The sequence below is a fragment of the Carettochelys insculpta genome, chromosome 2 (assembly GCF_033958435.1).
Source record: "Carettochelys insculpta isolate YL-2023 chromosome 2, ASM3395843v1, whole genome shotgun sequence".
Classification (NCBI taxonomy): Eukaryota; Metazoa; Chordata; order Testudines; family Carettochelyidae; genus Carettochelys; species Carettochelys insculpta.
Genome location: NC_134138.1, coordinates 19,660,608 through 19,682,684, shown reverse-complemented (window position 1 = coordinate 19,682,684; position 22,077 = coordinate 19,660,608). Strand labels below are relative to the sequence as shown.

General features: G+C 40.1%; 1 protein-coding gene across 7 annotated transcripts; it reads right to left on the bottom strand.

The window, feature by feature from the left end:
- Positions 1-1,369: 1,369 nt before the first annotated feature.
- TMEM71 (transmembrane protein 71) lies at positions 1,370-21,169 on the bottom strand. 7 transcript variants are annotated; one of them, XR_012644138.1, is made up of 11 exons: positions 20,762-21,169; positions 17,076-17,166; positions 15,578-15,638; positions 13,895-14,107; positions 12,513-12,685; positions 11,325-11,510; positions 9,560-9,635; positions 6,626-6,687; positions 6,267-6,428; positions 3,734-3,756; positions 1,370-2,210 (listed from the first exon to the last, which is right to left on the bottom strand). XR_012644138.1 is itself a non-coding variant. In XM_074985609.1 (11 exons), the coding sequence occupies exons 2-10, from the start codon at positions 17,113-17,115 to the stop codon at positions 3,750-3,752; spliced, it is 876 nt and encodes a 291-aa protein (XP_074841710.1). In that variant the 5' UTR covers positions 17,116-17,166; positions 20,762-21,169; the 3' UTR covers positions 1,370-2,210; positions 3,734-3,749. The 7 variants fall into 7 exon arrangements, 4 of the variants coding, with proteins under 4 accessions (XP_074841710.1, XP_074841711.1, XP_074841709.1 ...); XR_012644136.1 differs by having other exon boundaries at positions 3,550-3,756; positions 6,371-6,428; XM_074985609.1 differs by having other exon boundaries at positions 6,371-6,428.
- Positions 21,170-22,077: the final 908 nt, after the last annotated feature.

The following is a 22,077-nucleotide window of genomic DNA, read 5'->3' as shown; positions in this document are numbered from 1 at the left end:
TTCCTAGTTTACTGATAAGAAAGTCATGCAATACTGTATCAAATGCTTTAATAAAGTCAGGTACACCACATCCAACATTTCTCCTTTATCTACAAGGCTTGTTATCCTTTCAAAGAAAGCTATTGGGTTGGTTTGATTTGATTTGTTCTTGACAAATCCATGCTGACTCTTACGTATCAATCACCTGATAACCTTACAGATATTTGGAGAGGAATTCCTTAATTATTTGCTCCATTATCTGTCTTGGAACTGAAGTTAAGCTGACGGGTCTGCAATTTCCTGGGTTGCCCTTATTTCCCTTTTATATCTGGGCACTACGTTTGTCCTTTTCCAGTCTCCTGGAATCTCTCATGATTTCTATGACTTTTCAAAGATGATAACTAGGGGCTCAGATACCTCCTGTGTCAGCTCCTTGAGTATTTTAGGATGCAATTCATCAGGCCCTGGTGACTTGAGGTATCCTGGTTGCGAATGGCTATAAAACTAACTATAAAAGTACAAAAAGGCATCTGAGCACTGATTTATCATTTCCCTTCTTTTCCTTCAGCTGAACCTTTACATTTTTTAAATTATTTTTTACAAAAGTTTACAGATACTTCTACTGTGGCTGCCAGCCTATTTGCATCCCACCTGTGGAGTCACCCTTTCCACGGGTGGCATTACTGGTCAGATTTGGCAGCTGTAGCCCAATGGGGAATAAGCAGACCAAAAGCAGGGGTGGCAGAAAAAGATTTTGTAGACAATACGATATTACTAATCATATTGTCATGATTTTGTAGCATGGGATGATGAAATTCTACACTGTGTTGTCTAAACTGGCATATTTGGCAAGTGAAACAAACTAGTTATGAAATAACATAGTCAAAGAACAGTGGTTACTGGTCACCTGAGGGGATTTTTGGCATCATCTATTAAACCTAATATCAGAAAAATGAAGCTCAGTACTTTAAAAATAAAGGCATGGACTCTTTGTAACCTTAACAATATGATTCTGGCCTCTCCAACTTCTCGTCCAACCCTTTCAAGACCTGACTTGATGGAAGGTAGCACTTCTGATCTCTAGTGACAGGAAGCACTATTCTTGCACAATTAATTTCCATCCTTGTGTTTCTAACACCCATTTTCTGCTTTCAAAATCCCTGAGAAAGAACCCAGGACAGAAATAAAGGCCAACAGGCTCTGGCAGGATGAGACAATGAAGGCCTTGAAGAGTTTAAAGTGTATTTTCCAATTCACTGTTATCCAGAACCATTCTCCTAAGAATGGACATACTGGCTATGTCTACACTAGCCCCTACCTTTTGGAAGGGGCAGGGTAGTGAGCGAGTTGGGAAGATGCTAATGAGGCGCTACTATGAATATGCAGCACCTCATTAGCATAATGGCAACTGCATGCACTTCGAAAGTGCCGCTTTAGCATCGTGCACCACCTGTGTAGATGGGGGCCTCTCGAAAGTACCCCCTGGAGTTTGAAAGCCCCTTCTTCCTAAAACTAAATAGGACTTCAAATCGCATGTGGCTGCCATTATGCTAATGAAGTGCTGCATATTCATGACAGCACCTCATTAGCATCTTCCCAACTCGCTCATTACCATGCCCCTTCCAAAAGTAAGGGGCTACTGTAGACATAGCCACTGGGTCAGACCAAAAATCCATCTGGCCCAGTATCCTGTCTTCTGACAGTGGCCCTTGCCAGATGCCCCAGAAGGAATGAACAGAACAGGTAATCATTAAGCAACCCCTCCTCTGTCACTCATTTCCAGCTTCTGACAAACAAAGGCTAGGGGCAGTTTTTAAACAATTTGACAACAGGTTATTTCAAGACTACAGTGTATATTCTACGACCAAAACAAAATAGTTTAAATGTCAACAAAAGATGGATTTGTAGAGCTTGTCGCACATTTTTTTCACCAAATTCTGCAATTTAACAAGCATTTTAAAAAGCATTAGTGATGCTTGTGCCTACACGGAGCCGACTGGCATCAAGAGGTTTCATGGGAGCCCAGAGTTCTTCCTGCATGGTTTTGCTTGCAGGACTGCATTCAAACAGAGTGCTAAAAAGCCAGGCTTTAAAATACACTGTGAAAGAATCCAAGTATAGTCCAATTAAAATGATTTTGTGCTAGTGGGAGAAAAAACCTTGAAAAATCTGCTTGTTGATCACTGGCAAAAGAAAAATGGATCTCATTAGCCGATTGTATGTGCTGAAGCCTATATTTCATGAGGAGAGAAGAGTGAAATTTGTTAATTAAACAATACTACACATTACATTGAGAACCTGTCTGCTCTTTCATGTCTATGAAAAGCAAAGGACAATGTTTGCAGGACAAAGTTTGCAATCTAATTTACAACAAGACATGCTATAAACTAATTGGCCACTTGAGGACTGGGTTGCACATTTTTCTTCCTAGGCTTGAGGAAGCCCGAAAGAAGGCTCAAATCATTGTGTGAAATTCTCAGATGCGTCAGTCTCAGGCTATAAGTCCTTTCCATATCTGCTGACTCAAGGATTCTCCAAGTGTGATCTGCAAGTATGCAACCAGAGATCAGGTTTTCAACTGAGCATAACTAGGGAGCATAAAACAGGGCTGATATGTCTAGGCGCTGGAGGAATATAAATTGGACCACAACCAAAGGTCGCTCTAAATTTTTCCAACCATATGTAGAAAATAATTTGTTTTGTGCACTGACGCATGTGCAGATGTGCACTGCAAGTAGAAACATGCAACTGATGGGTGGCTGTGGGTGCTCTGCTAATCGGCTGGATGGCACTTGAATTTCTCCTTGGTGGCTGCCCAAGTGCTCAGCTTACTGAGAATGTTGACCACAACCCCACTCTTCCTTCTGCTTCTCATTACACCAAGAATGGAAGGAGGAGGAAGTACTAGAGGCTATCTTGATTATTAACTTTATTGCATCTGTGTCTCATTCCAATGGGGAGCAAGATGGCCACACTGCAAGGGACAGTTTCTGTCCCCTCATTGTGGGAAACGGATTTCAGGATCCTGGATCTAATATCTTGAATCAGCATTAGAAGTGCCGCAGAACTGGAAGCTGGAAATAAGGCACAGGGTTGAGCTAAGACTGGAAGGAAGAGAAGTTAAAGGGGAGAAGAATATCAAAGGGCTTTTTAAACTATTAGGGTCCCAAATCTTTGGCTTGTGTAAATTACTGTAACTGTTCATTCAGTGGTGCCACACTGATATAGAGCAGCACAGAGACCTGACCCCATATCTCTAAATCACACTGAAATGAAACAGCCTCTTGTTTGAGACACAGCAACTGTTAACAGCTCACACTATTCAGTAGTTAACTTCAGAGAATAAAGAATACTTTATCCAAATGAAACCTGAAAGGAGATTTAGATGGAATTGGTTATACTGAAATTTGATGAGGCTACAAGGACTAAAACCCATTTCTGGTGAAAAGTTCTGTGGGATCTTTTCAGCACAAATGGACATGACTTTAGCTGTATGGCATTATATTAGCATAATGCAAATTTAGAGTCAGGATTGCAAGTTATTAATCCTCCAAACCACTTCTTAAGTACCTGATTTGTCTTTGAAGACCTTCCATTCCAGTACTGAGCAAGTCTAACTTAGCTCATACAATCTGACAAAGTTGCAGCTCAGCTGGTGAGTCTGCAGACTTTGTTATTGGAACTAATGGTTCACTCTTCTCTGAAGTATGTGTTTTTTTCCTTACCCTTGAATCCTTTATGGCATTCTACTCACCGATTCATTCTTTCAATTATTTCCTGCAAGAAAATATCAAAATTAATGTGTACATTTTTGCATATCCCAACTGTTTTTGTATAGTTTAACACAAACATGGACCACTAGACAATCTAATCTCTCTCCCTGAATATCATGGACCAGAGGTGCACAAAGTGGGGGTGAGCCCCCATGGAGAGGTGTGAAATTTCATAAGGTGGGGGCAGCATGATCGGCTGCTGGTTCTCAGGCTCATCTATCTCATTAAAAATGTTGAAATATGTTACTGTTTTCATGTTTGTGTATTCACATTTATACACTGATTAATAAAGTTTTTACATTCTACAGATTTATTTTCTTAAATATGCTAAAAGCTTCTTTTTTTTCATACAAACATAACCAAATTTTTCTTCGGTTTGGATTACATTAGACAGGTTGGGGTGGAGCTGCTAATTGCAGGGTTGAAAAGTGGGGCCTGATGTAAAAAATTTGCTCAGCTCTATCACGGACCATTAAACTTCACCCAGTGACTTTAGACAGAACAAAATATTTCATTTCTCACAAGGCTAAACTGTTATGCCACAGTCAGAGAGCAGGAGGGAGTAAGATGCCACCAACACTCCAAGGCCTCTGCAATGGCAGAAAATTGACATATCCCTATATGATCCTAGCAGATAATCCACACCACATCCTGGATGAAGACAAAACTGCTAAAGATTCCTGACAACCTGACATAGGAAATTCTTTTCAAACCCCAAATCTAGTGACCAGTTTGACCCTAAACATGTGAGCAAGAGTTCACAATCAGGCATTAAAGAAAAGAGGCTTCTCTGTACTACTTCAGAGTACTGGTCAGCCCTGTCTAATGTCCTGTCTCCAGCTGTAGCCAATTTTTGATGCTTCAAATAAAGGCAAATCTGCACCTGAGTACATCTGGCCTATTGTAAATGGAAAGAAAAAATTTCTTCCTGATCCATACAGGTGTATAGCTGAAGCATGATCTTAGGTTATAATCATCATCTTAATGCAGAGGTGTCATGCTCAGCGCAATTCAAAGCTTCTTGTTCTTTCCAAAATCTACGGAGGAAGGGAATTAACACAGGGATTTGCAGTAACGACCAATACACAAAGGCCACGTCTACACTAGCAAGTTCTTTTGAAATATTTTTTGAAAGAAGGAGCTCTTTCAAAATATCCCACAGAGCAACCATACACAAAGAGCATTCTTTTGATATTAAATTAAAAGAATGCAGTACTCCTTTTGAAAGCAGTCTGTTTCAGGAAGAATGCCTTCTTTTGAAAGCTTCTTTCAAAAGAAAACATGTGTAGACACCCTGCGGAGCCCTTCTTTCGAAAGAGCAGTCCTCATGGCGCCTTATTTTTTGATCCCTGGCCCATTCTTTCAAAAGAGTGGATGGGCTGTGTGGATGCTCTCTTTCAAACAAGCCGATCACTCTTTTGTGTGTGGATGCACTCTTTTGAAAGAAGTTCTTTCGGAAGAGATCTTCCAGAAGGGCTTCTTTCGAAACTTCGCCATAGTGTAGACATAGCCAAAGAAAGCCCAATTCCACCAGCTTTACTCATGTGGAGTAGTACCTTACTCACACAAGCAGTGGCATTTTACTCCACAGAAATACCTGTATGAGCACAGTAGTATTCAAAATGAGTTGGGACGTAAGAAGACATCTGATCTTCTAATTGTACGTAGCAAAATGAAAAGCCTCATCGGAGGCTGATTGTAATATAAGATTATTTTCGAAATAGGCTCTATTCCCTGTTGTAAGAGCACCTATTCTGAAATAGCTGATTCAAAATAGGCGCTGTTCCGCATGTAATGAGGTTGACCAACTGGTATTTCAAAATTATTTTGAAATAGCAGTTGCATTGTGTAGATGCTAGGATAGTTATTTTGCAATAATGGTCATTATTTGGAAATAACTATATTGTGTAGACATGCCTATATACAGAACTTTGAATTAAATCAGTTTGAAACAGAGCCTCAAATAAAAATCAAGAAACAGACTTTTTCAGCTCCTCAGGCTAATTTACCACTTCCTTCTATACTATTCATGCTGTCTCACTAGCCCAGGGATCAGCAACCTTTCTGAGGCAAGAGTGCTGAAATTTTACCTTTTGACCTCCATGTAGGGTCTGAGTGCCAGCGATACTTTTAAAAGTCACTATACTCCTACATACAACAGCTTCATTAGTAAAAAAATTAAGATGCTGAGATTGCCCGTTTAGGTGGTGGTTGGTAGCATTAGCTGTTTTTTTGGGGAATCCATGGGCTTTGAGCAAGCTTCAGGCTCCAGAGGGAGAAGGGATGGGACAGAGCTCCTGCTTTGCATGCCAATGAAAATCAGCGCCCATGTCACTCTTGGCACCAGTGCTGGGGACTTGCTGACCCCTGCACTAGACTATGATTTAACAGGTTTACTTTTTTCCTTTTTTACTGATTTTACTGCAAAGCATGCAAAGGCAACATTCAGATATAAGGAGAATATTTTCATGACTACAAAGTAGTAGCAAGTATAGCCAAAGCCTCTTTCAATACCTGCTGTTCACTCATTGTCATCATTTTGACCACAAGGAACATTGACAGAATCTCCTCTTCAGCTAAAGCTTTTCAGTATATTGAAATATTCCTCCACCGCTTACCGTAACGTGGTGGTTTTGAAAGATGTGGCAAGAATGATGAAACATGACTTGGCAGCATCTTTGGAGCAAAAGAACAGTCAGTTTTAAATTTATGATTCTGCGTGTGATTAAAGGGAATATTCTGCCCTCAGATGCACATGTGCAGCTTTTACAGAAGGCAGGGGACTATGCAAGCACATCTAAGGATAGAATTTTGCCTTTGAATCTAATCCAGTACAATATTATATGTCAAGTATAAAGAAAGTCTCTACTTACAAACTAAAATTATCATCAGCAAAAAGACCAACAAAGTGCCAAAGCGTCCTCCCAGAAAGCATCTGAAATCAAAATAAATACCATAGTTTTTAAATTGTATGATGCACAGATATTGAACCAACACAAAAAAACATGTACTACACACATCTTCCAGATCAGCCTGCAGCAAGCTACCATCCTGGTCCTTCCGTGAAGCACCTCAGTATTCCCGAATGGGTAATGTGAAGCAGGGACTAGGGGGAAAGACCTATGTCACGGAATGTGATGGAATTTTTACCCCACACAGGCCAGGGAAGTGTTAATGTAGGCATGAGAAAGACCATGGTAGGGAGAAACACAGGGGATCAGCAGCAAAGATGTGGACTGAGCTGCTGATTCTAGAGTCCAGGGCTGGAGCTTAATGTACTGGAAGGACCCAGTTTCCCCAACCAGCACACTGTATGGTAGTACATGGCTGGAGAAGGGGAAAGTGAAGGGGGATGATGGGACATGGAGTTGAGGCTGAAGACCTGATGCAAGGCTTCAAACATTTGTTCGTTGGACTTTTTGTTACACTGACAAGGGTCCCTTTGCAAACTGTCAAACCTCTTCTTCAAATATATATCTTGCAGAATCCCAAAATAGCATCTGAATGCTAATGCTAGTTGTAATTAATATACAAAATCCTGGAGAAATAAATAAAAGTCATGGCAGATAGGGAAATCTGTAGTTTATGAGGCTCAGGTAAGCCGTTACTGAAATTTAAAATTTGGCACCTGTCTACAGACAAGTATCTCAGAAATTCCATTACAATGCTCATCCCTTCTGCATTCACAAGTATATTATTTTTTATATCATGTGATAAGATTCTTGTATACTGAATCTGGGTTAGTATGTATTAAGAAAAAACCAATGTCAGGAAATATATTGTGCAGTTTGAACCTCTCTAGTCCAGCACTCTCAGGACCTGATAGGTCCCAGACGAGAGAATTTGCTGGTCTACAGGAGGTCAGTATTGTCTAAGGGCATTACCAACTCTTCCACTGCTTACTGGGATTTTAGAAGACATTTAGGGCTAACCTACAGCTAAATAACAGCAGAGAACACTGAGAGCTAGGACTCGTGGCTGTAAACAAACTGAATGGGATGGTGGGAAATGTGGCCACACCCATAATCCCCAAAACAAATTGGAAGTAAGAGAATTTCAAAGTTGGGCATATATTTCGGAGCGCCCATGGCTAGACTGGATGTCTGCACTTTGAAGCTAGCAGCTTCGAAATTTGCATGGCCTCCATGAGGCCAATGAGGTGCTGCATACGCATGGCAGTGCCTCATTGATATTCCCTGATCCGTGTCATTTCCATGCCCCCTTCGAAGAAGGGGGCTAGTGTAGACACAGCCTTAGTGTGTCATTCTTTGTCTCCTTTAGTGATGGCTAGGCTTGCTAGAGATTGATACATCTGCTGTAGCTTTGAAGAGATGCATGTCCTTCAGCTCATGCAGTAGCTCTGAGTTAGTTAAGTTCCAAAGGTCCCAGGTTTGATGTTGTCTGCTGCTGACTGGAATCTGTTGGCATTACAAGTGACACTAGATTCAATGGATTTCTTCTATTTGCATCTCTGACACTGAAACTAATCTTTTCCCAAAACAACAAGAAGTCTTGTGGCACCTTATAGACTAACAGATATTTTGGAGCATAAACTTTCATGGGCAAAGACCCGCTTCATGCATCTGATGAAGTGGGTCTTTGCCCACGAAAGCTTATGCTCCAAAATATCTGTTAGTCTATAAGGTGTCACAAGACTTCTCTTTATTCTCGAACCTACAGACTAACACAGCTACCTCTCTGATACTGATCTTTTCCCAGGGACTTAAACTCAGAGTTTCCAACACTGCTGGGGTCACTAGGGTGTGATCCATTACCGCTCCAAAATGGGTTCATAATCTCAAAAGTGTGTGTATGAAGAGGTCGGGGTGTCACTTCATGGGGTCTTGAAAACAGCTAAACTCTTTTTCCCCCTCAAACTTCCAAATAACAAAAAAGTGCTCACAGACCATAAATGAATGTGCAAAAATTCAGCCTAAAAATAATGGTTTAACAAAACAAGCATCTGAAATGACCCATTAGAATGAAATTGCTTAGACAATCTCAACTATAAGCAGTGCTCTATGTTGCACCTATAATAATAAAAATGCAAAACATAAACTAAACCATACAGACAGCAGATAGCAAATTAGTACCAAGAATGTAAAAGGAAGCAAGAGCTGATTTCTTGAAGCTCCAGTTCTCTTTTGTGTATTTTAAAGAAAATTTGCCAATTAGGATGTTGGTTATGCATCAAGCTAAAAAAATGAAATTCTGTACTACATGCAGCAAATAACTCTCAAAGATCATCTTTGTTCTCTACAATTGTTCTCTAAAATTTAAAAAAATTAAAATTAGATACAGAACACTGCACTTCTTAATTTTATTAGAATTGACTAATCTCAAATCAAAGGGCCAAGTAGCTTAACTAGACAATTTAGTTCAATCTTAGAGGATATTTATGTATACATTTTATTTGAAAGACATATGGTACAACTTAATAAAATTAAAGTAAAAATTGCAAATGGTTGTGTTTTCCAACAGTATTTCCTATATAACTGATTGCACAGCTCATATGCCAGAGATGCTAAATTATGGTGCACAATTTGAAATATATATCTGCACAACTAATGTATGCAGCTAATGGCTGATGCGTGCATATAGATCCTGCATTTGTACAGGGCCACTTAGGTATCAAATCTGCATCCAACCACCTAACTTGCACACATACAGACAAATATTTGCTTGCAAATGCACCTTTGCAATGTTGCGTGTCTAATTTTGAAAATGTGTACTTAAATGTCATGTTCTATTCACCGGTTCACATATATATTAAGGCATGATAATAATGAAGATGAAATCAAAATTACCTTGTGCACACGGAAATGATTAAACACATGGACAGCATAATCATTTGATAAATGACATTTCTCACTGCATTCCATTCTAATAAGAAAAGAAACAAATCAGAAATAATGATTCTTCTTTCTGGATATACTGGAAAACAAGAAGTAGCTCCTTACTTCCATCTGTCGACCCCTTTAACTGTGCAATTCAGTAAAGAAGGAGTATTTGTGATATAAAAGATGCTTTACCAAGCTCTAACCTAGTATTCACCATGGACCAGCTACACAGAAGACAATGGGAGTCTTCAGTGGGCTAAATCAAATCCAGTACAAGCAAATCCAATTATTGTATATGCTATATTGACAGACTATACATCTGCATTCTCTTTTCTGAAAGCTGTAAAGTCTTCTGAATCAAGCTGTAATATAACCTCCAGCCAAGTGTTATATAAAAATATATTCTCCCACAAAATCCTCCTTAAATTGACAGATATTTCTAACAATGGACATCAGGATGTACACTGAAATGACGATGAGAAGTATTCAGAAATGCAAACTGATCACTTTAACAAATATAAAACATTACTTGTTTTTTAGATTTTTTAAAAACTAGAATTGTGTGAATTTGCAAATATCAAAAACTGGAAATTCACTTCCTAAGGGTCTAAGAAAAAGTTCAAATTAAGCAAAAATGTCAAGTGGTCATTTTTAAATGCCCATAACTCAAACAAATTAACTGACTTATTTTTATTCAAAGATTTCACTTTTAAATTATCAAAAATATGTTTGCAGTAAAAGACCAGGGGGAAATCTTAGCTCCACTGACATCAATTGGTCTTTTGCCAATGACTTCAGCAGAGCTAAGCTTCCATACAATATGCCAGAAAATTGTGGAAGATACACTGCACTGTTCATACATTAAAAAAAATCTTAAATAAGGCATTTAATCTAAAGTGCAAATCTCAACATAGGCCTGTCTAACAAGCAGTTAAGACATCTATATATTATTATTAATTTAATAGTTTATATTATTTGTTATATTATATATATACACATGCAATATAAAAATTAATGTTAGAAACTGAAATATCTGAGTGTGAATCCATACTTATGTGAAGACTGACATGTTGTGGGTAATCTTCCAGAGTTTGATTTTGCATGTCTGGCATAGAAGCAGGAAAATTGACCTCTCTGGGCTCAGCTGTCAACCCCCGTATTCCATGCTATCACATGGAGTAAGGGACATTGGCATGAGCCTAAAGAGGCCTGGACTATAGTAGGGAAAAAAGTAGGTTCTGATATGTTGATTCTAACTAAACAAATGGCAAATGGACAAGCCCTAAATTCAACTTTTGTTGCAATGAAATTTAGACTTGGTCACAAAGGTAATGAGTTTATTCAGTGGGTTTCACCGGGAATACATTTTGGGATATTTAAAGTTTTTCGCAAAAAATGTTGGTCTCCGGTTTTTTTATTTTCCGAGTCCCCTCTTAAATCTCCAGTCTGCTCCCTTCCTCTCCTCTACCCTACCCTCTCCATTTCCTGAGGTTCTTCCTCTTTCAATTTTGCATCTGACTCTGGGGGAACAAGGGAAAAGAGTGCTATAAGAGAAGGGAGAACAATGAAAACTTTTCATTTTTAGATGCAGTGAAAAAATTGTTTTGTTTTTCCAAATTAAAGTTTTGTAAAAATTCTCCAGTTTCTAAAAAGGCCATTTTTCAATACAATTTAAACAAAAAAAATTTCAATTAGCTCAAAAAATAAATTGAAAGGAAAGAATATAACTCACTTGAATAATCCAAAGTCTCTTCGTGGAAATACTCATCTGCCATAAGATGGGAGAAATGAGAGGAATTACTGAGCTGTTTTCTTGACTGAATGAACACCACATCTTTAGAAAAAGAAGATTCATCAGCTCCTGGTGTTTGCCTTTGTGACATCCAGCTTTTGCATTCAGAAAAAAATTCAGAGTTGTCTGCAAGAAACACATCTGTAACTTTCTGGGCTCATAGTAAAGGAAAGGGACTGAAAAATCAATGCTGATTTTAAAGAAGCTAAGACTAGTCTACACTTAGGGGAAGATTGACCTGCTGATGGTTGATCTTCCAGGGTTTAAGTTAGTTTGCCTAGAAGGGATGCCCTAAATCATGGGTGTCCAACCTTTTGGCTTGCCTGTGCCGCATTGAGTGAAGAGGAATTGTCTTGGGCTGCATATAAAATATATAATATAGTTAATGTATATAAATCACATAATAATGTTAAAAGTTTACGATCTTGTGGGGCCACATTACTAGCTGTCCAGGGCCGCATGCGGCCCGTGGACCACAGGTTGGACACGCCTGCCCCAAATGGAACTGTCATGTCTCTATCATCAAATCCTGTACTCCTGGCAGTCACGAGGAATAAGGGAAATCAACAGGAGACATTCTCCTGTTAACCTCCCACTGTGTGGATGATGGCAAAAAATTGATTTTACCTCCTAATGCAGATCTGGCCTAAAAATGACTCAATCACAAATATTTTCCTGAACTGTTAGTGACATAGAACTAGCAGACCTATTATAAGTATGAAAATGCAAGGGAAAGACGCAGACTAAGGACAAAACTTCATAATATTAAGACACAGTGGGAATATAAAAAGCTCAACCTGAAAACAGCAAATGCCAAATCATCAGACTGAATATTGTAGTAAATCTCTCCTTCTCTGGCTTTCCATCCAAAGTCAATTTTCAAAGGCCGTCCTAAGTTACAAAGATCTCCATGGGCTCAAACACTGTTTTATTTTCTTGTCACTGGTTCAATATTTGTTCCTCAAAATTCTGCCTCCAGTCTGTCTTCTAAATGCTGATTCAAGCAAAGCCTCCTGCCCACCCCCCAAAAAAAAACCTTCAGCAAATCCTTATCCACCTAGAATGATCATTAAGAACAGAAAAACCCATCTAAGACAGAACATATGAGATATGTTACTGTGGGCTCACCGTTGCTATGGCGCTGACTGGCACCTAGTTTACTATCTCCATCATTCCAAGTCTCCTCTCCATGAGAAGAATCCATATGGCTAAGGACAGTGCTGTTGAGCCATGAATCCGAATCCCCGAGCCCGAAAAAACCAGTGAGAGAGCGACGTATTTTCTTCCTTCTCCTGAATATTCTAGAAAGAAAAGAAATAATCATGTTTCAACAGGATCAGGCAAATGACTTTTATTTATAAAACAGCAACATGTTCTAGAGGTTAGAGTACCAGCCTAAGAGTCAGGCATTCTCCAGGCTGTATTACACATTCACTCTTAGGCTTGTAATTACATTTCTCAATGCCATTGTTTCCTCATTTTTAAAATGGGTCTAACAATGTTTATTTCTTTCACAAGGGTGATACAAGGTTTATTAGTTTCCATACTAAGCTCTTTGGATACAAAACCACTAGACACTGTAACACTACAGAGCCAAATTTTACAGTCCTTCCTCAGATAACACCACAGCTGAAATCATGGGGGAATTTTACCTGCATAAGAACTGCAGGGCAGAACCTACATTTCATTTTATTTTCTGCTGTGGTAGTAACCTCTTATGAGCCAGAGAGTTACACTTCTTTCTCTGAAGAGAGTGTCCCTCTTCCTTGGGCAAACCATTTGTTTTGCTATATTTCTAAAAACTGCAGCTTTTTGTTTACTGTTCTGCCTGGCCATGTCTACGCAGGCACTTAGCACAGCGCTGCTGCCAGCAGCACTATGCCAATGAGGTTTCTAGAAATTGCAAATTGTTGCCCATTTGCAAACTTGCATGGCTAATTAACATAGCTGTGCGAGATTTCGTTGTCAGCGAGCGGGGTGCTGGAAGTACCGAGGCTGTGTAGATGTGGCTCTGCTTGTAAAACCTCCTCTGTCACCAGTTGCTTATCCTGGCATTTTTACAAACAAAAAACTGAATTTTCTTAAAAGGTTAAAACATTTTGTGATAGCTACTTTTGGACTTGCTCTGATCTTCCTTTTTATGCACAGAACTGAAGTCACTCTTGATATACATAAGTAAAGATTTCAGCAATAAGAGCAAAACCATGAATTCCTGGGCAACCAAATATATCCGACCACAGTAACATCTCTGTGCTTAACACTTCTAAGATGATAAGGCATGGCTCTGAAGACCAAGTGACTTAACCTCTGCAGTCTCTCAAAATTATACTATGTGGTGTGTTCCATTGTTATTAGGAAATGGCATCTAGGTATAGAGATAAAGGAACTAGATACGACCATGTACTGAGCATGATAGTGATGCCCTGACAGCCAATCAGAAATTTCCAAGTTAAGTCCAGAGATATAAAGCCAATATTGAATATTAAAAACAATATGTGTGACTCACTTACCTCACTAATTTCTCCTTGTAAGTAATACTTGTCTGTGATGGGGTCAGTGTTACATTACCATCTTCATCAGACAGAAAACTGTCTTCCGTCAAAATGTAGTAGCCATTTGTAAGGAGCCGAGGACTGCGGCGACATGTGAAAAGAGAGCCCGTCAAGGGGTTTATGGAGCAACATTCATATGAGGTGTTACTGTCCAGAAAGGTGTAAGTGTAACTGAAAAGGAAAGAAATAAACCCTTCTAATTAGTATATGTCTGTTTTGCACAGGGGAATAAATGTTGAAGCATGATTGAAATATAACGGTTTTAGGAGTGCATTGCTTTTTATTTTAAAAGTTCCCAGAACAGGACATAGCTGTGTAACAGGATGTCTTGCCCTTACAGACTAGAGGCATGGGGAGAGCCAGTCTTGATGACTAAGGAGGCCCTCTAGAGCAGGGCTCACCTAATTCCCCTCTAAAGGGCAACAAGAAGCTTCAGGGAAGTGGGAAAAGCTCAAGGAGATGTGGACAGTGTGAAGAAGCTTCAGGAACTGAGGAGGTGAGTCTTTGGCTGTGGTCTCTTCTCCATCTGGAGTCGCTGGGAGTCACAAGTGGGCAGAAGCCTCTTCCTGGAAGTTTTATTTTCTCATGAGAAGAATACAGGCCAGGCTGTCTCCAGCTGCCCAGAGAGATGAAAGACACAGCACTCAGGAAGAGGGGCTGTTCCCAGCTTAAGACTGGGATGAATGAAGTCTGTTTATTTGTGAACATCTTGTGAACAAAATCAGAGCCTAAGGTGGGCTGTTATAGGACTCATGGAAGCTTGTGTGGATTTTATCTAAGAAGCCCCTTGAAGGGAAAAACTGAGGCAAAGGGTTGCTTGTAGCACCATGTTGCGGCTATGAGGCTGCTGGAGACCACTCCAAGAGAAGCTATACAAACTCCACAGAGATCACTTCACCCACTGTGGAAATGAAACCACCTCTGGAGTGAAATGTAGCAACAGTTGAATAACACATGACACTAGGCAAGTGTTTGAGACAGAAGTGAGTAACCTTTGCCACTGGAACACAAGGAGACTGTTAGGTAGAGGTAAGGTATATTTCTGATTTTGGAGTTGTGCGCCAGTCCTGTTAGGTTCTAAGTACACACAGTCCTGAGTGACTTCATTGGGATTTGAAGGTGCTCAGCATTTTGCAGAATCAGGCACTAATCCAGATATACATTTGTCAGTATCAATACAAGCAAGCATAGCAAACAGTCTCAAAGACAGTGAGAAACTTATCAAGTTCTTGAAAACTGGAAAAGACGTGTCATACAAAGATCTCTACTAAGGACAAGAGATGACAACATCATAATTCAAAGATCAGAGGTGGATGTGCACCACTGTCCTCTGTCGGACAGAGTTTGACATGAACAACTGTGTTATGTACCATCTGCTACAGTCACTTCAGGGGCACTCTGCTTTAGCTCAAGTGGCTGAGGGCTGTGCTTTTCCAGCAGGAGTATGTGAATGCTACGCCTACTGCAGCTTTAAAGTTTCAAGTGGCTGGGATTGCGGCATAGCGATACCTGTGAGATGCAAGGTGGCTATGCGTTAGTGTGATGATAGCAGCCAAATCATAAGCAGTGTTAATTGGTATTTTAGAAATGATTTTCAAACACAATGGGAAAAAATGAAACAAAAGATAGTTTCCTCCATACCTTGGCAAAAGGTTTCCAGGAGATATACTTTGTCTGGGCTCTTTATCAAACAGAGAAGAACCTGTTGAGACAAATACCAGCTAACAAGAAGTCCCAGCAAAGGCTCATCACATAGTCATTGCAAATGATTGTTGAACCATCTAACTGATTTTGACTAACAATATGCCCTGATGAAACTGCAAGAAGCAAAAAAGGAGGAGGAAACTCGGAAAAGAGACACTAAAGGAAAGAAAACAGAAAGATGATGGGTAGATAAAAACAAAAATCATACAATTTAGACTTATATAGCATCATCCCCAAAAGAGTAGCACAAATCAAAGCTGATTACAGACAGTAATCCCAGTACCAATATACTGTACATCTTAGTGACTTGTGGGAAGTAAATCCAGGCACATACAAGTAAATAGGTTCAGCATTTCTAATGGCATTGCCTGATTTGCATCATGAATAGCTTGCTCACTGATTCTATCTGCAGGGCTCAGGCTGTCTTGTAACAATTATATGGTGGAAAAAAATACCACAATGGATTGTGCAAGTAGACATCTGGAGATGTGGCACTGCAGGAGCAGATCTGGCAACAATGGCAAAAAATTTGCGGATAATGATTTATCACAGGACTCTGTGGATATCTAGCAAGCATGATTTAAATGTTTTGTCAAGATTCAAACCTGCATCAGTGCTGAGAATCTGGGGTTTGGAGTAAAGGACCATCATCAGACAGCAACCCAGACCGGCACTCAGACAACAGGTGGGGTAGGAAGTGATCCAGGGGAAGATATACAGGAGGTGAGAAGCCAGCTTATCCCATCATACTTCCAAGGCCTTGGTGAAGTAGAATAGTTCCTCTAACCACCCCAGATTCCCTATTCCTAGCTGTGGGTTGAGGGAGCGGGTTGGAGAATAGGGAGTTACAGGCTGGCCCAGCTGAACCCTATTCAGAGCATCCCTGATACATTGAATAGGAAGAGACTAGGCCACTAGACCTGTGGACTGAACAGAGAACACTCCTATAGAGTCATTCATCCATAAAAAGAGATTGCTCCAGAGATGGTACTGGGGCTCATGGATAAGTAAACTGAAGAATGGAGGGGGACATTTTGGGGAAAAAGGCAATGAGACAAGGCTCCTGTAACAAATGCAAACACATTGAATGGCAATTGTCAGCCTATCCCTCAGCTGTTTGTATGGAACTGTTTGCATGGAATAGTGCTTTCCATATTTACACAATTTTACACACTATAGATTTGTATTTTACATATGTTGGTGGCTGCTACGCTACACTCCTCTTTACAATTTTGTACAAAAAGGTCTGCAAAATCATGCTTTTTCAACCAATGGGAAGACATTACATTCAGGGGAAGAAATTCATATTCACATCAGAAGGCAACCCTTGATGTGTAAGAACATAATCCCTGACAGGTGGTTAACAAATTCCAGTATAAAACCCAAATAACAAAATCCCAATTCAGAAAGCCTGGAGAAATGTTCAGACATTTACTTGCTGCTGGTGTTGACATTAGTTGGGATATCTGATACATCTCGAATAGGTCTGTTACACGCACTCTGGAGCTTCAAGCGTCACCGATTACCTGCAAGAAATTTTAAAGCAAAGTTGATGTTTATTGCAGATGGAGAGTAGTAGACACAATCGGGAATGGACAGTACATTTATTATACTGCCTTCCAGTTGGAAGTGAGTTTTAGTTTGATCCTGCCATCCTTTCAGGCAGAAAGCGCAAAACTTTCAAAAGCCCATGTATGCAAGTAGGGTCTGTAGGACCAAGACGAGGCTCAAACTAGATTTGCTCAGTCACTGTCCCTTTGCAGTCTGCAACGATGATCTCTTTCCTAATATTTAAGTCAATGATGTATATTATAAATAGACTTACAGTTGTCCTATGTGTACTATAGCATGTCCTTTATTTTCTCAACTACATGCTTTTGAACCACTATTATACCACATAAAAAGCACTGAGTGAGAAATAAAGTATACATACATCTTACATGTGTCTAATTCCTTGCATTAGAAAGTATCACAATGCACTTTACCAACTGGTATACAATCTAGGGCATTTACCCTGCAAACACTTAGGCTTGTAATTTATTCATGCAAGTAGTCTCTTTAAGATTACTGATGTGCCCGTGGTTTATATGTAGGGATCACGTTACCCACCAGTGAGAGCCAGGACAACATAACAGCTGTTTAACAACAGGCAGCCACACCGCAAATCCATTTAGGATAAGGTGTGAGGGAGAACACACGTCTCAGTATGCAGATCAGTGCAAACGTGATGTATTTCTCTCATTTATGTATACCTCAAGAACACTCTAAGAGCACTTGTGATTTTCAAAGCAATTTCTGTGCCATGATTTTATACAGAATTGCTTTCCCACAGTCTTAAAATATTAGAGAAAGTATGTGCACTTCATTTTGTAGACAGCTCCTCATATAGTACACTCATTCCTCGTTTAATGAGTACTTTACTTATGAGTACTCGCTAGAACAAGGAACATATATACCTACCTTCATTCACTATATGAGTGAACTTTCCCCTCTTATATGACCGGGGTCCCTGGCTGGGGAGGTGGGGACACCTGCAGCTGGAGCCTTCTCCCTCCCTTCCCTCAGACATGCAGCTGTTTGACAGCCCTTCAGCTGGGAGAGGAGAAGGAGAAGGCTTTTCACCTGGTTCCCTCCCCTGCAATCCCGGGAGTGTGAAACTGACCAGCCATGAGCTGATCAGTTTCCCAGCCCTGCAAGCCATGGGAAGACTGGAACCAGCCTGCCCCTGGTTCCAAGCTCCTGCTACTCTGGGAGCCAGGAAACTGACCAGCCCTGGTGGTTCCTGGCTCCCCTCCCCTTGCAGGAAAATTCAAGTTATGCAGGGGTTGCCGGAACAACCTCTGAGTAACTCCAGGGTTTACTGTATTAGACCCCCCACCACCACCCACCCTGCAGAGCCCCCCACCATCTGTCCTGCAGACCTCGGCCAGATTTTAACTGCTCCCCACTGTCGCAAACTGCCTCCAGCCTTAAACCTGCCCAGCAGCCCCAAATCTCCTCCAGCCTTACACCCCCCCGCAGCGACAAACCACCCCCAGCCTTACACCCCCCAGCAGCCCTAAACTGCCCCCAGGCTTACACCTCCCTGCAACCCCAAACCTCCCCCAGCCTTAGACGCTGCAGCCCTCAACAGCCCCAGCCTTAGACACTCCTCCTCCTCCCGCAGCCTCTTCACTGGTGCTGCTAGGCTGGGTGGCTCCCCAGCCCTCCTGCTCCAAGCAATTAACTCAAGTGTTAAGGTTTCAACATGTAGGCATAAGGTAATTGCTATCCCTAGTGATAGAGATCGCGGCCATCTCCAGCAGTTATTGCTATTGACAGATATCTGCCTGAGGCAGCAGTGTTAAGAAACTGCAAATGGCTTCTTTAACAGCCACATGCAGCTGGAAACTGCCCAGCTGGTGACCTTTAACAAATCTAATGGGACCCGTGTTTGGGTCCCCACCCAAAGGTTGGAAATCCCTGCTTTACATACATATACTACATTCTACTTCTGGTGCCAAACTATTCAAATACATCAGAAAAGTACCTACACTCAGTTGGTTTATGTCAAGTTACAAACACTTGGAACGAATTGGAGACTTTTACATGTATTTTAATGGGAATTTAGCGTCAGTCTTATGAGTTCTCACTTACAAGCAGAAATTTGGGAACCAATTGTGCTCATATAGCAAGGGATGAGTGTACCGCTTTTATTTATTTTTTGGCTTGAAATAGATTTTTATTTGTGACTGTCAGTAGACATTGCCTTTACTGTAACACATGTAAATGAAAAAATATTTTCACTGAAAAACATCCAAAATTACAGATAGTAGAAGTCAGAAAACCGCTACATGAGACCTTACTAGCATTTGATTTCAGGATATTTACTTTGTATAATTTGAAGGATGATTTAGTATGCTTATTAAGTTTGCAGGTGATATCAAGCTGGGAGAAGTTGCAACTGCTTTGGAGGATAGGGTCAGAATGCAAAATGATCTGGACAAACTGGAAAATGGTCTGAGATAAAGAGAATGAAGTTTAATATGGATGAATGCAAAGTATTCCACTTAGGAAGGACTATTTTGTGTTTTAATGGTTATAAAGCTTTTTTGTATTGAATCATAAAGAATACTATCATGTAAATAACTTTCTGCCCCCCCAAGGCATGGTGCTCCATATAATTTCTCACCACTGTAAAAATTTAAATAAAAATAGAAAATTGCTTAAATCATAATTTCATGCAAATGTGAAAATGTACATGGACAAAAGTTCTAACAAATGCTTACTTGTATGCAGTGTAGTTGTACCCAAGCCAGTACCAGTATACTAGTGAGATAAGGCATGTGAAATGGCATCTTTTACTGGACCAACGTCTGTCTGATCTGTTTGATTGGACCAAACTTGTCTATCTCACCAGAAGAACTTGGTCTAGTAAAAGATACTGTCTCACCCACTTTGTAAAATAAACACAGTTCTGCAAGATAACTATTCATGATTTAAAGTTTCTGTGCTCTTATAGTATCTTAAACTACTGTTATAATGTATGTCAATTGACACTTTGCAATTAATTTTAGTAATACTTGAGATCTACAACATGTTAAAACGAGGCCTGTAGTTCAGCAAAAGCCTTTTAAAGTAACACATGACAAATGGCCAAATGTGATCAAACAACCTACCTTAAAATGAAACAAAGCTAAAAGAAAGTCAGCAACATGTAATGGCAATTATTCAAAGCAAAGTTTTGTAAGAATGCAACACTGCCCAGTTCTGAAATTTAAATCACTAAAATGTGAGCATGAAAGTGTCTTTCTACTCAGTGTACATAAATGAGCACAGTCCAAAACAATTTACTTTAATCACTTGGTGATAATCAAACTGGTCCTTAAACCAATGATTTCCTCAGCTGGTAGCTAGCCAACCCCTTGCGTATATTGCATCCTACACTGTAAACATACATATATATATATATATATATATAAACAATATATATACACACACACACACACTTATACCAAAACACATTATCAACAATAAACATTATTTTAGCCCAAGTATTTAACCAATTCATATAACAAATATTACTCTCTTTATCTTTTGAAATACAATAATGTATATTAAAATAATTTCATTTGTTCATACATGTCACTTTTGGAAGGGTATGTTAGTCTCTTCTCTTTACTGGTAGTGAGGAAACCATTCATAGAAATGTAAAGCTTCTTGAAGAGCTGCCAGTAAATGGAGAAATCCCAGGCTTAGTTATTCGTCTGTTGATCAAGGTAATAAAACTTCAAGATGTGTAAAATCTTCCAAACATGGAAAAGCCACTTCACTGTTAACAAAAGTATGCAAGATGTTTTTCATCTAAAAGATATCGTAATCACAAATGCAACTGCAGATTGCTCCTTATGCAGCTTCCTGGAACCGAGTAGCTCTCAGGTCTTTGAAAAGGCAGGTCTATAAAGCCCCTTGTTTCCTTTCGAAAACAGACTGTGCAATCAGAAGCAAAGAGGCAGAATGAGGTCATTTTTCCTGTTAAGGAGCCTCACATCAGAAGCATTCATTCTGAAGACTAACCTGACGATTAAGATTAGGCAACGGAACAACCCTGCAGGGTGTTTCAAACTACTAGCTATGCAAGCTTTAAATAACGGTTTAGTCTATTTATAGCAAGGGGCACAAAACCAACAGTCTGTGATGCTTGTAAAAACAACTGATACAATTTTTAGCATATCTTTTACTTATAAATCAGATACATTTATTAGTCCACATAATCTACAAATGTATTCATATCACTTAGTAACAGAGAGGTAGCTGTGTTAGTCTGTACTCCAACAAAACAAAGCAGCAGAAATATAGCACTTTAAAGACTAACAAAATGGATCTGATGAAGTGGGTCTGTCCCACAAAAGCTCATCACCGAATAAATCATTTTGTTACTCTTTAAAGTGCTATATTTCTGGTAATTTGTTTCCTATCGCTTAGTATAACACTAATGTTGTGAAACTTTAAGGATTTGATTGCATCGCTATGCCTAAAATAATCCTATTTTACCCTCTCCCAGAAAATCCCTGAATGCTAATGAAGTCCCATGCAAGATCGCTATTGTAGAGAGGAAACTTCTGTTACTATTTTGCAGTTCAGTAGCAGGTCAGTTATTTTCCAGTAACCACACTGCCTGGCTGATCATATCTAGGGTGACCGTATCTCCCCTCGCCAAATATGGGGTGGAGGGAGAGGGGGAATGACACTGTCCTGGCCAAAACAAGACAGATGGTCACCTATGTCAGAGTCAGATGGTGTCTGCCCTGTGGGGGCTGCCACCCTGCTGGGGGAAGGGGGTGCTTCCCCGCTGAGGGGGGTAGTTGTGGCTGTTGGCTTCCCCATGACTTGGGGTGCTGGGAGCGGGGCTGCTGCCCTCCAAGCAAAGCTCCTGGTTTCCCCCAGCTGCGGGGAGC